Raw genomic sequence first — 18,717 nt, forward strand, 5'->3', positions numbered from 1 at the left:
AAAAAAAAAAAAAAAAAGAAGTATTGCTGTTATGAGCTGAAGGAAATGCTACTGAGTATTTTCATAATTTCTTTCTCCTTCCAATTTCAGTTGCTTTATTAAAGCAATTATTTCTCCTGACTGAGATACCCCTTAATTAGAATGAGCTCCACCAAACTGCATCCATGAAGTAGAAGAGGTTGGGCATTTCTTCTACAGGCCTCTTTTCTTTCACATCCAATGCTCAAAAAAGTAAGCCCTCAATACCCTGTCACTCACCTACACCAATGGGAAAGCAGCCCAAATTACTGGACTGCTCATGTCTTTCTCAACCACAGCTAAATGCAGAACTCAGAAATACATAACCTATCAATAATAAATCAAATATCTAGAAAGTGGAGTTCTACTAGCCCTGAAACTCAGAACAAAGACAGAAAATCAGGTCCCTCTTATTCCCTCTTCAAATCCTCTGGCCCTCTCCTCAGCAGCACTGTACATTTACCACATTCTCTCCCAGCATTGCCAACATTCCTGCTCTACGTTCAGACAGAGTCAGGCATCCTGCAATCTTGACATTACTGAATATCACAGAGGTCAACTACATTTATGATATCATGCTAACTGAAATGTTAAATGAGGACCTGGATGTCCAGTAAGACATGCCAAAGAGTGAGATATAAAGCCTATGAGAATTCAGGAACCCCAGCATCAATTAAGTTCCCAGGGGGCCAGTAGTCTGGGGCATGCCAGGGGACTTCTATAAGGTAAAGATCAAGCTGTTCAGTCTTGCACCTCTGTTGCCAAGAAAGAGGTGCAGCACTGGATGGGCCTTTTGGGATTTTGGCAGCCGTGTATGCTATACTGGTGACTATTGCTCAGATCCATTCATCAGAATGCCGCCAGTGCTGAGGAGGCAGTGCTGCAGGACCAGGCTATGGCATAAGCTGCCCTGTCACTTGGGCCATAGGTTCCAGCTGGGTCCCCAATCACTAGAATCCATGGGTACATGTGTACCCAATCTACATGTGTAGATTGGCCCCTCTCCAAGAGACCCAGTTATGGAATTCGTGCTTTCCATCCCCTCAAACCTAAATTCAGTTGAACTGAAGTCCTAGGTCTCAAGCAGGCAGCTACACTTCCACCAGGGAATGGGATACAGGTTCCACTGGGTCATTTAGCAGTCCCCTCACTCCCCCACCAAAGAACAAGCATGCAAAGAAAGGAATTGCTATGTTGACAGAGGTAATTGTCCACCTAGGGTTTCCAGTACACATTGGGGTTGAACGAACTATGTCCGTAATCCAGGACTTAATGGAGCATCTCTGGGTCCTTCCATGGCCAGCGATAACCATAAATGGGCAACTGCAGCAACCAGGATCCAATAACAGTAAAGCGACTAAAGGCTCTAACCTTTCCTGTGTCAGTTCTCCTATCTCCCATTCCTGTTCCCTTGGATCACTTTCCAAAATAAACCATCTGCTTACAAGCCCCTGTCTCAGGTTCTGCTCTCTGCTGTAAAGCTGGTAAGTCATTAGGAGGATAACACAAGAGGGAAGAATAATTTTTTTTAGGACAATAATTTTATCCAAAAGCCAGGCAATTCTTCAAATTGTGAATGGATAAACTACCTGCTGTGCATGAGTCTGACAGACTATTACTCAGGAATAAAAAGAAATGAACTACTGATACAAGCAGCAGCATGAATGAATCTCACATGCATTATGCTTAGGAATAAAGGTCAAACTCAAAAGGCCACAAACTATCCGAGTCTGTTTATATGACATTCTAAAGATGGCAAAACAGATTAATAATTGCCACAGGCTGGAGGTAATGGAAGGGGCTGACTACAAAGGGGCATATGGAACTTTCTTGGGTGGTGGAAATGTTCTAAGTCTTGATTTCATTGGTGGTCATGTGACTGTATGTACTTGTCAAAACGCAGCAAACTTTATACCAAAAAGACTGATGGCAGCCCCCAAATAAGTAAATAGTTGCCATAAAGATTATGCATTCACTCTTCAGCCCCTGGATGATTTTCCTTGGACAGGTTATAGAACTTTTAGGTTCACAGTCATTTATAAAGTTGAGTCTAGAAAGGGAGAAGGAACCACAGTTGTTCCAAGACTAAACACAGAGAAGGAGACGGAAAAACCTGTAAGCAGCCAAAACAGAAACTAAAACAGGAAAGACTTTGGGATCTTTGGTACAAGGGGAAGAAGACAGCCTTACCCCTCCCATATCTTTGAAGACGTGCCTTTATTCTAGCACACTGTGATCAGTGAAGCATAAAATGATGATCCTGAATAACCAGAAATGAATAATTAAATTAAGCAGATTCTGCTTAAGAAAAGAGGGAGGTAAGATTTTAGGGGGAAAAAATGGTAAATCAAAATTTAAATTAATTTTTGAATTTGTAAATTTAAAAAAGCATTTAAGTTTTCAAAAATCTACTTACACAAAACCTTTCTTCCATAAAGATACTGGATTGTTGTATTAGTACGGACGTTTTTAAAAACAGAAATTCATTTTGTCAGATGTAAAATCACCAACCATGCCAACAGAATCTTGCATGTACAGGTATTTAGATGATATAAATTTTATTGAATGGATAAAAGCTATTTTAAAATCTTACATCAATTTGACATGTGTAAAAATCATTTAAGTTGACAGTTTAGTGGTTAAAAACAGAGTGTACATTTGAATCTTCTATCACTTATGAAGTTGAGCAAGTTAATCTCACTGTGTCTCATTTTCTTCATCTATAAAATGAGAATGATAATCTCATCCTCATAGGATTCTTGCGAGGATAAATGTAAATACATGTAAAGTGCTTAGAACTATGCCTGACACGTGCTCAATTAGGTGCCCATAAAGTGTTAGCAGTTGTTGTTATTATTGTTATTACGTGAGAACATATTTTGTTGGTGTTATTCTTTGAAAAACACATTTTGTTAGCAGATATTGTCAAATGCTTATATGGATAACTACAAAAATAACTACTATTAAATAACTACTAAAATATGATTGCCAGTGGGTAGAGGGCAAGAGAAAGATAATGTAATAAAATAAGAAGAACAATAAGCTTAGGATTAGCCTAAACCTGGACGTGAATAAGAGCTGCCCCTCAACAAATACTAAGTGCCCACTAAGTGCAAAGCCCTGTTCAGATTCTAAAATTACAGTGTGAGCAAAATAGATGTGGCCCCCAGCCTATAGCCCCAGTTTAATCACTAGCTTGGAGGCTTGTACCAACTTAAATCTCTCAGTGCCTCAGCTTCTCCATTTAGGAAATGGTGATAATAGGTAACTCCTGAGGGCCATGCCAAGATTCAGTGGCATCATGTGTGAACTGCCTTCTTTTTTTTTTTTTTTTTTTTTTTGGCCGTGCCTCGCGGCTTAGTTCTCTGACCAGGGGTGGAACCCGTGCCCCCTGCAGTGGGAGTGTGAAGTCTTAACCACTGGACCACCAGGGAATTCCCTGAACTGCCTTCTTAGCACAGCACACAGGAACACACTGCACAGAAGGACCTCAGTAAACTGTGCCATTGTGGATGGGAAAGAGCTGGAGGCTAGTGGCCCTGCTAAAAGGACAATTTACAAAGTTCCTTGGAGTTTTAACTTTCAAGAGACTATTTACTAACCAAACCCCAACAGCACTATCAAAATGATATTCATTTTCAAGAATAACAAATTTTAAGCAGGAAAATATGATAGTGCTAAACGTTTAAATCCTAAGGCAATGTGACCTACTGCTAATCAAGTATTGATTATATTTGTCTTAAGTAAATTCAGCAGAAATTTTAACAGGAATAAGAGAGAAGGGTTTTCATTTAATGTTCTGATTTGTACCTCATTTATACCTGGTCCTTTGGAAAGATTAAAGAATACCCTAAGATATTTTTATACTATTTAAAATTTTCTTTCTAAATGTATGGGATGCCTAAGGCTTCAACCATGGTTAAATTAACATCTGTGATCGATATATATTATGGAGGTTTTCTTTGAGACAGTCTTCAGAAAGAACATCACACATATTTTTAGGTCAATACTTATTAACAATAGTAGTTAATTTCCACAGTTAACCACTGTAATTAATTTCAAAATTAATTGGTTATTATGAATATTACCTTATTCTAACCTAGTGTGGTGGAGAGACATTTTTAAGAGGGCTTAGCTTATCTGCATGATAAAGATTTTAAAGCTCCTATGAGCAAGTAGCCACTTATTTCTAAGAATTATTTGACACCAAAAAAATGCCACTGTCATGAAAGAATCTGAATCATTCTTGAATAATTCCTTGGAGATTATTTTGCTAGGACCTGATCTCTATAAACATTTACATGTTCCATACATGTGATGTAAACAAATGGTACAGGTTGAGGACTTGTTTTATATTAAAAAAAATGAAAATAATAGAACAATTTAAATGACATGTGTTAGTAAACTGTATGGTTTGACTGTTGCAAATAAAGCACTTACTTCTTCATGGATAAATTTCCACTCCTGCTTCAGTTCTTCACACCACAACTCCCATTCTTTAACAGCTTCCATCAAACTCAGCCATCTCTCCCATAGAGCAGATGTGCTTCTGAGTAAACAGAGGCTGTCACTATCTGTGCACATGGGTCTCAGGTGTCTGAGGACCTGTCGTACTTTCATGAGCTCTTCTTTGGCTGACGTAAGATTTGACACGAAGGCCTTAAGAAAGAAAAGAAAAGGAATAGGAGGGATAGAAGTTTTCTGAAGTCAGAACTATTCTGAAACTTATAAACTATTTTAGTCTTGAACAATTAATGTTTTAAAATCATCCATAAGTATTACATAATCCATTTTTTAGTCCTTTTGGAAGTCAGTTTGAGACAGATGAGAAGCATCTATGTATTATTATATTGCACATGAATTTGGAACTATGGGGACAAATAATGACCTATAAACCAATTTTTCTAAGTAAAAATGTGTTTTCCATGGTAAATATCCTAGAAGTTCATTTTCTTATTTTAATGTAAGTCTCGTATTTTACTAGATAGCTAATTTGTACAATGCTTACTGTAATCAACCACCAACACATTATTTATATTTTTTGGTTTTGTGTTTGTTTGTTTTGTGGTAGATGATAAGCACAGAAGATTTAGAATGTCCTCATCCAAATGCTAATAACATAATACTATACACTGTGACAGATGAATATATGCAAAAACTAAAATTGCTCAGTAATAGAGTATAAGAAGTAACCAGAATTTAGCATTTCTGAAAGTTGCATTAAATGCTCTGTCATTGATCCAGCGATGTCCAACAAAACAACATGCAAGGTAACGCTTTAGAAAGAATGATTAATAAGGACAGGATGCTACGGGGGAGAAGACTGTCCTGTGAACCCAAATGATTAAATTTCTCAGAACCAATGCCTCATTTTCCCCATGGCTTTTGGTTTAGGAATTTTGTTGAGTGTACAACTCAGGTTGAAGATTTCTGTGGGTCATATCAGAGCCACATCCCCTGATGCCACCACCTGCTCTTTCTGCCAATTTTTTGTACATAGTCTTACTGAGATTTGCAAGTTCTATTACCTTGCTCTGTTCCAAGTGCTCTAAAGCTTCTTTGTATGACATTGGCAATGGGGACATGGACTGCCCAAGAACTGTCTCCATCTGGCTGAGGTTAGTGCAAATTTTCTCTTTTATTTTTCTATAGCCTTTGTAATTTTCAAGACACCTAGTGAGACACAGTTAGAAAAAAAAAGTGATGTTAAATTTTATTTAGTACAATAAATTCTGAACTTCCCAGAATGCATTCTGAACACTTAGTAAAAAATAGAATGTAATTCTCTTTTTGCTACTCAGTGTATTTCAACAAATATTTATTGACTACCTCCTCCTCACAGGACCTGCATGAGACTTTTAATGCAAACTTTAACAGGCAGATAAGACTGTTCCTAAAACACCTAAACGGGAAAACTGCATTCTTGATCACTGCTAATAAGGTGTAAATTGGTACAATTCTTGTAGAAAACCACTTAGTCTTAAAAATGCTCATATCTTTTGATCCAACTTCTGCAATTAATCTTAAGGAATCAATCCTAACATAAGAAATTTATCCTATACCTTATAAAACCTTTTACACAGTAAAATCTTTTTACTTATTAGACTGTTAATTAAAATGGCAAAAATCAGAACACACTTTATGCTAACAAAAGATACGGTTAAGTAAGTTACAACAATTCGTTTTATAAAATATTATATAATAATTACAATTGCTTTTATATGAAGTTTTTTTACAATAAGGAAAAGAGTTCATTTTATAAAGTAAAGCAAAAGCAGCCTATTTTTATATAGTTCAATTTTGTGCTATATTAAGAAAAACACTGAATAAAATTATGTATACAAAACATACAACCTAAATCCCCCACTGAAAACAATAAAAAATTCGGTATCAAAGATATATTTTTTAAAATTCTTAAAACACAATAATAAACTGGCAAAGAATTAAGGAATATTCAGAGGCCCCAAACTATGTAAAAGTGGAAATACAGAGAAATAAGCTAAGCTCCAAGGCCAGTTTTTCACTTTGGGGCATTTGTCGAGTTTCAGTTTTGTTGACCTTCACATGGAATGCTGGGGACAGAGGATAAAGCCCGGAGCACACCCAGGATGGATGTTTATTAGGACATCCCCTCTGTAAAGATAATTTGTAACACATATAACACAAAGACTAGACTGCAAAATGTAGAATAAATCCCTACAAATCAATAAGAAAAAGCTAGACAACCCAATAAAAATTGTCTTGAACAGGCATTTTTCAGAAGATGAAATATGAAAGATGAAGAAATATTCACAAAAGAGGCTCAAATTCATTAACAGTAATAAAGATGCAAATTAAAACCACAATGAAGTATCACTTAACCATCAGACTGGCAAAAATTAAATCTCACAACATTAAGTGTTGGTGAGGGTATGGGACAACTGGAACATTAATATGTTGCTGGTTTGAGTAGAAATGGGTAAAATCATTTGGAATTAAAAATTTAAGATGTGCGGGCCTCCCTGGTGGCGCAAGTGGTTGAGAGTTCGCCTGCCGATGCAGGGGATATGGGTTCGTGCCCCGGTCTGGGAGGATCCCATATGCCGCGGAGCGGCTGGGCCCGTGAGCCATGGCCGCTGAGCCTGCGCGTCCGGAGCCTGCGCGTCCGGAGCCTGTGCTCCGCGACGGGGGAGGCCACAACAGTGAGAGGCCCGCATACCGCAAAAAAAAAAAAAAAAAAAAAAAAAAAAAAAATTTAAGATGTGCATACCTTTTGACCCAGCAATCACAATCCTAGTGATACACCCAAAGGAAGCTCTTGCATTTGCAAATGTTCCTAGAAGCACTGTTTGTGAATGCAAAAACTAGAAACAACCCAAATGTTTGCCAACAGCTGGGTGAGTGAATATTTTACTGCAGACAAAAACATGAATAAACTTCAGGATCATAATGGTAAGTTTGAAAAAATGAAGTCACAGAAGAATACATGTACATGAAAACAGGACACAAACACGTAGTAAAAATATTTTTAAAAGCAAGGGCATGGTAAATAAAAAACAGGATAATGGTTACTTCTGAGAGGAGAAGGAAGGAGTACCCAAGAGAATTCAAAAATCATGATGTTTATCTTTGAACATTTGGGTACAAAGGTGTTTGTTTTATCATCATTCTTTATACCATACTCAGACTTCTATAAACATTCTAAGTACTCAATGTTAATTAAGAAAAAATGAAATAAATGCAGTAGAATATTTGCCATGGTTTTCCTTAGTGATTTTTTTCTTACTTTTCCATATTTTCCAAATTATTTCTAATGTGTACATGTTAATTATAAACAAATCTATATTTTGTTCTTAAAGCATTACCTTTAGAAAGAAGTACCTACCTTTCTACTTCAGCTTCCTTTACTTTGGCTGCCTCCCTCATGGCTGAGTTCCTAGAAACTAATTCCTGTAAAGTACACTCAAGTTGTCGTTTAGCTTCTGGGCTGGATATAGTCCCCAAATTCTCAGTGAGGTCCTGGATGTCTGCTATTGTGGACTTCAGTTCCTCTTGCTTGCAGCGAGGCATCTCTATTGATTCTTCTGGATTATCAAGGTCTACTCTATGGGATACAATGATGGCTTCAAGGGCAGTGATGAGCCCCATGGCCCTGGAGACTGCTTCATTATAGCGTGCCATATTTCCATAAGCATCATTCAAGACATTCTGGTGAATGGAAGATTAAATGCCGTGATGAAAACCGTCACACTTTTGTCATTCTTGAATTTTTGTGATACATTCATAATATGTCTCTGTGTCGTAAAGAGTGAGCATCTCACACTTATAGTTTAATAATATTACACTAATAGTTAAAAATGATAAGTTTTTCTTTGCATAAAGAAAATGGTTTCCAGATTTGCTAAGAAATCTAATTTAAATTTAAAAATACATCTCATGAATCATGTCTAATGATATATGTTCCTGCTCTAGAACTCTTGTATTAGACTATGAATTACATAAAACAATTGAATATATTTAATGTATATAACCTTAAGCAATATCTGTGGGAAGAAAACTGAAAAGACCCCCCCCGCCACCAAACCTCTTGTATTTTTAAATTAATGGCTCTGCCACTAACTTTAGTTTTGAGCACATCACTTAATGTCTCCAGACCTCAAGTCTTCTCACTGAAATAACAAATAGTTGAAATAAATAACTTTAGAGGTCCCTTCCAGTCCAGCTCTAAACATATCATTTTGGGGATTTATGTACATTGTTTCTGGAAACTGTATTAAAATCAAGCAGAGAATTTGTTAAGTACCAATTTAAAGAATGTATTAGGGTTCATATGACTTTATATTTCTATAGCATTTATACCTTAGCAAAACAGTTCAAATACATTGTCTAACAACTCTTTGAATTAAAGAAGGGAGTTAACGTCCCCATTCTAGAAATTCAGTGTGACAATTCTGAAAACACAGTGAAGGGCATTATATTAAGAACAGTGTGTTTAAATGATGCCTAAGATATCCACCCTATTAATATTGCAGGAAAGGAGGGAGTTTGTTGTAGTCGCTCTGCAACAGAGATCAGCAAACTTTTCCTGTAAAGGGTCAGACCGAATATTTTAGGTTTTGCAGGCCATACGGACTGTCACAACTACTCAGCCCTGCTGTTTTAGCAGGAAAGCAGCCATACACAAGCCAGTAGGGAATGGGCATAGCTGTGCTCCAATATAACTTTATTAACAAAATCAGGTGCTGTGGGCAAATTCGGCCCATGGGCCTTAATTTGATGACCCCTGCTCTAAAATAACACAGATCTCAACATGAATCCTGGTTCTGTTACTATTTCAAGACCTTGAGAAAACTGTTGATGTTTCTGAGCTTCAAATTCCTTATTTTAAAATGGGGCTAATAATAGCACCCATCTCACAGAGTTGCTATGAGGATTAAAGATAAAGTGTTCAGCACACTTCCTAGACACTGTAAGTTCTAAATAAATGTGGAGTTATTATCTTGTGTTCTCTTTTTTTTTTTTTTTTTGCGGTACGCGGGCCTCTCACTGCTGTGGCCTCTCCCGTTGCGGAGCAAAGGCTCCAGACGCACAGGCTCAGCGGCCATGGCTCACGGGCCTAGCCGCTCCGCAGCATGTGGGATCTTCCCGGACCGGGGCACGAACCCATGTCCCCTGCATCGGCAGGCGGACTCTCAACCACTGCGCCACCAGGGAAGCCCTATCTTGTGTTCTTTATACCATATTTCTTCCACTACACTCTATTATTTCTGAAAAGCAAACAAACAAAAATCACAAGCTTTTCGGTTCTGAGCTCAACAGAAGCTACGAGGGATATAGAAATAAAGGTATCAAACTCATCTTTTTCCAAACTGTAAGGAACTGTATTTAGGTGTAGAATGAGTTGGGATTATAAACTGGACCTTTGAAGTTCTTTAAAATGGCTATTCTCCTGTGCAGAGTATTTCTATAGAACGTGTAACTTCTTGAGAAATGTGGATATTAACTAGAGTAAAACATAAAATCATGAAATTACAACAAATACATTAACCACCTAATTAAAAAACTTACTGTGCGCGAATCAATGCTTGCATTAAGCTGCATGTGAAGACCTTCAATGTCATGTAATTTTGTCTCCACATCATTAGCTTCAGAAGAGTTTTCTTCTCTTTGCTTCTCAAGAACAGTCACAGCTTTAATGCTATCCATTTCTGCCTGAACTTGTTCTTGAAACATTTCACAATTAACTTTTTCATTTTGAATATGTTCAATTTGCAAATTTATAAGTAAAGGCTGTTGTAACTGAGATTTTATCTGATTTAAAACATGTAAGGAATTTTCTAGTTTGTCCTGAAAATTCTTTTCATCCATTTCTTTCGGTTGGGATTCCAGGACTATATTTTGGAGAACCTTGTGTAACTTATCATTTTCTTCTGTATACAGCTTTATTTGTAGCATTTCTTTCTCTTTGAAAGAGTCATCAAAGTCCTTATTTTCACTTAATTTCTTGATTATTTCATGATACAAGCACATGACTTTCCTGATTCTCTGACTCAAAATTTGAGCATGGAGCAGACTGCTTTCTGGTGGGGTGTTAGGCGTTGTTAGCAGTGCTTCAGCCCTTTCCTTAACTTGCAGATGCATAGCCCTCAGTTTACCTAGTGATGCCTGATATTTGCCATATTCTGCCACAAATGTATCTAACTGCTTAATTTTTTCTTCAAGTTCCTTTTCTTTTTCAAGTATTTGGGTTTGTACTTGGTCAAGTTGGGACCAATCCCAATTTAGTCCTATACAGTCAAACACTTCTCTGAGTTTCAATACTTGTAGGATACTAGATCGAATACCAGTGATTTGGTCTTTAAGACGACACAACTCCTCTTTAACATCTGGATTTATTTCTGCATTTAGTAGCAGTTCATTGTGCTGTATTTGGTCAACCTCCTTCTGAAGCACAGATGTTTTTTCATGAAATTCTCTATAAAAATTTATCTTGTGTTCTACTTCATTACATTTATTTTGAATGAATCTTTGTGTTCTGTTGGCTCTAGTCTTAAGATTTTTCAATTGATCATCTAGAAATAATCTTTCAAATACACTTAGATCTTTACAGATGTTTGTTTGTTCCTGAAGATGTGTTGCAATTACACTCTCAATTTCCTGCAATTCCTTCTTAGAAATGGTCAAAGTGACATACTGATGTTCTAGTTCAGCTTCTGTGGAGGTTGTTTGCATCTTGGGGATCATCAGTGTTTCATTTCCTTGAAGTGAAAGTTGAACCTTCCCTATTATCCCAACAAATTTGCTTCTTTCTTCCAATTTAAATTCTAATTGCTGTGATCTTTGAGTTGATTTTAAAACTAGCGTTTGGTATTGATTCTGTAAGTCCTGTAGGAGGTTATTTAAATCACTGCTCTCATATGCTGTAAGGTTAGGAATATTACCTTTAACCTCTTCAACCAATGACTCCACAACCTGCTGCTTATCTAGAATGCCATCGTGCACCACCTTGCATTTTCTGATCTGTGAAAGAATATTGTCTGGGAGAAGGGAAATGGTAGGGACGAGTTCACCTAACAGATTTTTGACCCATAAGATAGCCTCTTTCATCTTGTACCTGGTTTCACACTTCTTGATCTGATTTTCCACCTCTATGTTTAATGGTTCCAATGCTTCCAATTGCTTCTGCAAATTATTTATTGCATCTTCTAAAATTTTCTTTTCTTTTTCTCCCCAAATCCTCTTCATCTGAAGTTCAGCTCGCCCCTTGAACACAGAAAATCTATGCTTGATAGTCTGGAGTTCAGTGGCCAAGGCAACCATGCTTTGATTCCCTTCTTCTTCTGGAGAGTCCAGCCTTAACTGCAGACACTGCTGCTGCTGCTGCAGAGAAATTTCGAGGTCTTGGATCTTACTCATGAGAAGCGTAAACTCATCATGTCCCACCACTTGCTGAGAATACTTCTTCTGGACCAGTTGTTCCATTTGCTCCCAACCATGTTCAAGTTGCTTCATCTGGCTTTCCAACAACTTCTTATCCATGTCAGTCAGACAGTTTGATAAATTTTCCCATTCGATTTTCAACTTGCTTAAAGAATCTTTCTCTTTTTCTATTGACGCCAGTAATCTTTTAATTTTGTCCATATGGGTTGCACTGTCCAGTGGTCCCCTAGCAAAAGAAGAAAAATTGAGCTGATTAATATATACTATACATCAACAGGAGGTTAGCTGTCATTAAAAGAAATTAATTCTGCTTTGAATTCACAGAAGAGAAGATTAGGTTGTCTGTAAGAATACTCTGTCCTTAAAATAAAAATCAGAATCTTGCTTACTGTAGCTCTCAATTAATGTGTGACAATGTAGAAAGCTTGTCTATAAAATGAGTATCATAAAAATGCAGAAGCACAGGAAGGGAGTGAAAAGTGAAGGGAAGAATGTATGTAAAAGTACTCTGTCACCTGTAAAGTACTTGTACAAAGTTAGGCTAGGACTAAGCGAAATTACAACATCCAACCCCTTTGTTATCATCTTACCAACAATAAATGATAAAGATATTGACTAAGAAGGTATAATCATCAGGCTAATCTTTTAAATATAAAATTGTTTCCTCAAAGGATGTCACTGAAATTGAACCCCATTTAGGCAAAAGTATAAAATAAAACTTTTTAATAATGAGAAAATGTTTACAAGTTATGACTATATCTACAATCTTCAGCCATCATTTTCAACGCCAAAAGGAGTACACACATGTAAAAAGAAACCATTATAATACATATATATTCCTTATGTTCCAAACTATTTAAACCAAGCATGTTAATATTAAACAATTGTACTGATAATGTTTCTGCCCCCCTCCCATAGTTTAGAATAATCTCTTGGCAAAAAAATGCTAAATTCCATAGAACTTAAACTTATTTCGCAGATATTTATAGTGTGAGTTAATAGTTTAATAAATTAATTTGTAAAATTAATATAATTTAATTGTAAAATTAATATATTTTTTGCATGAAACCAACAGATTTTCTTCAATGGTTTCCATATGAAATTAATTTCCACACTGTAGTATTAAAATCATAATATTCTTTAATAGTATAAACTCTTAACACCCTGGGCCTGTCCAAGGCAGTGGAGCCTATGGTTGAACACAAAGAATGCACATCCTAAATTCTTATACTTACACTTTTAGACTTTCCTTTTCTGTCAACAAGGCTTTCATCGAGGATTCAGCTGCCACGATGTGTTCCTGAAAATCTTTAAGGAGACAGTATTGGCTTTCTTTCTTTTTCTTCAAAGTAATAAGTGCCTGAAGCAGATTGTCCAAGTGCTGCACTGAATACCTTTCACTGTGGGGAAACAAGGCACTTGTTTCTGCTTTCTTAAGATATTCAATTTGTTCTAGTGGTTCAATGGCTGCTTTCTTTGCTTCCAACTGGGTACATAATTCCTAAAAACAAGTCAAGGAAATCAATAAATATACACTCACTCATTCACTCATTAATTAACTCATTTATTTTTTTTCCCTTTGCTCTTTCCTTTCAGTAACACATTCTATCCCAAGAAGATGTTTTAAATATTTCATTTGCACACAGAGAAACTAAGGTCCTGACATTTAAAAGATTTTTTTTTACTAGAGTCATGTTAAAATGTAGACTAACACTCACCATTGGTCTAATGTTTAATAGCAAATTGGTCACCCTATTATGTTAAAAGATTCTAAAATGTCTAAAGAAGATTTATCTTCTTCTATTACTTACATGCATCCCCTCCCTTTCCTGTTTTAGATACATGTTTACTGTTACGTAAACTTAGCTAAAATTGTAAGGGTCATTTAAAAAAATACATGTTTACATACATTTAAAAAAAATACATGTTTACTGTTACGTAAACTTAGCTAAAATTGTAAGGGTCATTTTAAAAAACATGGTCATGTATTGGATTTTTAGATGCCTTTCCATAGCTATGTAAACACAGCTGTAAAAACAAAGAAGGAGTATCCCATCATGCTGATAATCAGGAAAAATAAAAGGAATTTGTCAGAATCAGAAAAATACATAGGACTAAGAAAAGGAATGATGGCAAGTCAGAATCTCCCAATTTTCTTACTGAATAAGCAAGATTTTAGGAACTCTGTGAAAGAGAAGACTAATGTTCATTAAACTCTTACACTTCTTAAATGGAAAGATTTATACAACTTACTGATTAGTACATAATTATACAGTTACCAAACTGATCATCAGGCAAAGGTTAAATAAGACTTTTCATTCTGTGGAAGCAATTTTTTGGTAATTAAAATATATTGTATTGTACTGGATAAATGATGCAATCATGTTGTCAGTATTTTTCTTGTTTCCATACCTCTATCTCTTTTAATTGTTCATTTCTTAACATAACATCTAATTCTAAAGGTTGATTTTGCAGCTCATTGACTTTCTGCTCATCTTCAGTGGTTTTCATGCTTTCTTGAACATCAAGAGAAAGTTGTTTTGACAAAACCATTTCCACAGCTGAATTCTGAAAACATAAAAAGATTAATTGCTGAACAGTTTACCTTCCAAATAAATAATTTTTTATTTTTCTTGATGAAATAATTCGAGTTTCTTCTATTTACTTGGATTAAAGACTATTCACAAGTATATCTGGCCACTACCAGAGGATTTTTCCATGCAATATTTAATGTTAATATTGGTATCCCAAGAAAAATGAAACTTTTTTGACAAGACAGCATAGGATCTGGCATTGCTCAGTTATATACTGAGGAATATCTACAGTCTTAAAGAAAGAAAACGGATATGGAAAAAGCAAAAGTTCCAAAGTTTATACTTAGTATTCACCATAATGCAGAGGGTTGGGCAAATAAATAGGCATTCAATGGTACCCACTGGTAGTTTAAAATAGTAAGTGGATAGATGAAGGAAACACCAAAATACCAAAATTTCATGATATTAAAAATGTTATGCCTAGGGACTTCCTGGCAGTGGTTAAGATTTTGCCTTCCAATGCAGGAGGTACGGGTTCAATCCCTGGTCGGGGAACTAAGATCCCACATGCCTTGCCAAAAAAAAACAAAACATAGAAAAAAAAAAAACAGAAAACCAGAAGCAATATTGTAACAAATTCAATAAAGACTTAAAAAAAAAAAAGGTCCACATCAAAAAAATCTTTACAAAAAAAAAAGGAATTTCCTTCTTAAAAAAAAAAAATGTTATGCCTTAGATTACATAAAGGCAATAATTCCAATTCTGGGTATGGCAGAACAGGTTATAGATGGGGTAATCTGATCTTTTCTGAAAGCTCTAGGAAATTGAGGTTCTCAATAGGATATATAGAGACACCATTTCAACTCATTTATTCATTCTTTCAGCAAATATTTGTTGAGCACTTACATACAACAGGAACTTTATCAGTAATTTTAAAAGATTTCCCATTATTTTGCTAAGGTATTAGTTTTTATTTTCAGGTTACTTTATAAGCAAAATACCATTTAATTTTGCCATATACTTTCATGTCAGTAAAAATCTTTGAGGTATCAAGTCTGTGAATAAAATGTGTCCACATCTCCAAACCAGGTAGAAATTGCTGTTTTAGTAGTAGATAGTAGATACATTACTAGATAGTAATGTAAGATGTTAACAATTGGGGAAACTGGATAAGGGATATATGAGAACTATCTGTACTATCTTTGCAAGCTTTCTGTCAATGTGAAACTATTCTAAAATTAGAGTTTATTTAAATAAAACAGATACTGTCTGGAGCTTCACCAATACTAACTGGTAAGAAAATTCAGCTGACCAGTGTTACTGGTTTTGAAGTATTTACTTGGCACTTAGCACAAGTCACTTCCTCTACAAGGCTGCAAATAATTGAAATGATTTTGCAAATTTCCTCCATTTCCAATTTCTTTGTGCAAACTATGGTTAAAATCTCCATGGAAGGCAGCATCTCAGGTTGTGGGGGGAAAGATCCAGGAAGGCTGTGAGAGGAAAGGACAGAGGTGCTACACCACTGATTTCATTGGCCAATGGGTGCTCTATGCCATGAACTGCAATTCTATGAGGTGGACACCTGCCTCCTTTTAATCTGATGGCTACTGTTGCTTACAGCACCCAACAAATCCACCTGTAGGGCAAGAGTTCCTGAGCTAGGCATAGATAGTAAACCCAGGAAAACTTTACTTCTTATCAATAATTTATTATGAATTCAGAGCCCTGGTCTCTCTTACCTGATGGACTGGTCACTTAAGGACTAGCCACATTTATAACCTGCCATTTGTAATGTGCCTTCCGTGGTCAGGGAGAGCATCCTAAAAAACCTGAAATCAGCCCATAACACCATTTGTTTAACAAATCCAAAAGCCATGTTTCCACTTTGGCAGAAAATGCAACAGAATCCCTCAAACGAACATTTTAAATTTAAAAGGTAACATTCCTTTGCTCATGTCCGAGAGGTTAGAACACAGGCTCGTGCCCTGATTGGCTCCTGGAAAGATTCTTTCATATTTCATAACCAGTGATCATTTGCTCATCACCCTTAGCTGTATGTTATTTTTATTTTGCAGGCTCATTTGAAACATCTTATTTTAAGTTATAATAGAATTCAAATATATTTAAAACAACAGAATATAACAGATAATCGTTACCCATGACACAGATATAACTGATATAATTTTCTATATTAAAAATATAATTTAAAGCCCAATCCTCAACCCTTTCTCATCTCTTCCTCCCTAGAACTAACCACTATTCTAAAATCCACACATACTTGTCTTTATACTTTGACTACATGTGTTAATATACATACAGTATTGTTTTATATTTTTTTAATTCTTATAAAATTGGAATCATACATGTATCATTTTACAACTTAGTTTCTTCACTCAGCGGTATGTTTTGAGGTTTATCATGGTGTCAGATATAAATCCCATTCAGTCATTTTACGTTTGTATACTGTTCTGCTATCTGAATGAACACGACTTTTTTGTCTGTCAGGCTACTATGGACATTATCATTGCTTCCAACTTCTCCTATTATAGATATTACTGTGATAAACACCCTTGTTTTAGGCCTTCTTGCACATATGTGTGAGTTTCTTTGGGACGTTTTCCTAGAACTGAAATTATTCCTTTTGATTCTCGATAGACAGTTATTGATTTGTTCCTACCAGCATGGTAAAAGAATTTGTATTTTCCCTAATCCTCTCTGGTATTTGGTACTAACAGACAATAATTTCTGCCAGTACATTGGGTGTGAAGTTGACATCATTATTGTTTTATGCTCCCTGGTCATATGAGTCTTACCTCCTGTGGATTACTTTTGCATAATCATTGACTATTTTTTATTGGGTTGGTTATCATTTCTGGTGCTCTTTTATATACTGGATACTAGTCTTCTAACCGTTTTATGTACTGCAATTATTATCTCTCAGTAGATTGTCTTTAAACTTTATATATGGTATCTTTTGTTGAATATGACTTTAATGTTTTAATGCAGTCAAATTTATCAATCTTTTCCTGTTTGGGCTTCTGCTTTTAGGGCTTTTTTTTTTTTTTTTTGCGGTACACGGGCCTCTCACTGTTGTGGCCTCTCCCGTTGCAGAGCACAGGCTCCAGACGTGCAGGCTCAGCGGCCATGGCTCACGGGCCTAGCTGCTCCGCGGCATGTGAGATCCTCCTGGACCGGGGCACAAACCCGCGCCCCCTGCATCGGCAGGTGAACTCTCAACCACTGCGCCACCAGGGAAGCCCTGCTTTTAGGGACTTTTTAAGAAAAAAATCTTCTATACCCTGAGATCTCAAAAATATAATGTATTTCCGTAATAATTTACATAATAATTTATTTTTATTTAGCCTGTTCAAGGTTCTCTGTACTTCTTGAAATTGAGAATTCATATTATTCTTCAATTCTGGAAAATTCCCAGCCTTTCTTTTCCTCCATTCTCTCTATTCTCTCCTTCTAGAACTCCTACCAGAATTGTGTTTGACCATCTCATTATAGCCACTGGGTCCTCAAAATCTCTGTCCTCTTTTCCATCTCTTTATAGCTCTGTGTTGGATTGTGGGTAATTTTCTAACATATTTTAGCGAACTAATTCTCTCTTCAAGCTGTATCAAGTGTGCTACTTGGCCAGAGCAATCTTAATCTCAATGACTTAAAAAACATTATTGAAGTTCCATATGGTTCTTTTTCAAATCTAACCTTTTTTCTCAAAGTATTTTATTCTCTCATTATGATTTCAAATCCATCTGTCACTAACCATTTAAAATGTATTATTGTATAATATCTTTCAAACTGCTGCACTGTCTCACTACCCTAGTGTATTAATTTCTCTCAATTTTAGTGATGAGGACTCTTCTGCTGGAATGTTCCTTTGTGTTATTGATTGATTGACTGATTCATACTAACTCAGGGTTATCAGACTTTGTTTTTTTTTTAACTACATTGTGGGAATCCCTATGGCCTGATTGGTAGAACTGACCGCGCCCCCTTCAGCAGATTTGTGTTTGCTTTTTCCAGGTACTGCAAGGAGATAAATAGACAGAGGCTGATTTACATGTTAATTTCTTAACTTGAATTGCTCCACAATGCAAGTAGTGTAGATTTGGACTCTAAACCTGTTTGAGATATAGGGTGGTTCTGAATTCTCATGGGAGACCTTCTTTTCCCACCCGCAGTCAGAATAAGTAGGTCCCAGTCCTTTCTCTGGGTTAGAGATTTTCTTGTTGGCCTT

General features: G+C 36.1%; 1 protein-coding gene across 1 annotated transcript in view; it reads right to left on the bottom strand.

The window, feature by feature from the left end:
• Positions 1-18,717, bottom strand: part of SYNE2 (spectrin repeat containing nuclear envelope protein 2) — a 345,609-nt gene that overhangs the window by 139,590 nt on the left and 187,302 nt on the right. Inside the window, exons 46-51 of the mRNA XM_060096039.1 lie at positions 14,350-14,505; positions 13,173-13,438; positions 10,066-12,163; positions 7,883-8,205; positions 5,547-5,691; positions 4,459-4,677 (exon numbers count right to left, since the gene is read on the bottom strand). Of these exons, the coding sequence (XP_059952022.1) occupies positions 4,459-4,677; positions 5,547-5,691; positions 7,883-8,205; positions 10,066-12,163; positions 13,173-13,438; positions 14,350-14,505 (3,207 nt within the window). The remainder of the gene's footprint in view (positions 1-4,458; positions 4,678-5,546; positions 5,692-7,882; positions 8,206-10,065; positions 12,164-13,172; positions 13,439-14,349; positions 14,506-18,717) is intronic.

Source organism: Mesoplodon densirostris, chromosome 4, assembly GCF_025265405.1.
Source record: "Mesoplodon densirostris isolate mMesDen1 chromosome 4, mMesDen1 primary haplotype, whole genome shotgun sequence".
Classification (NCBI taxonomy): domain Eukaryota; kingdom Metazoa; phylum Chordata; class Mammalia; order Artiodactyla; family Ziphiidae; genus Mesoplodon; species Mesoplodon densirostris.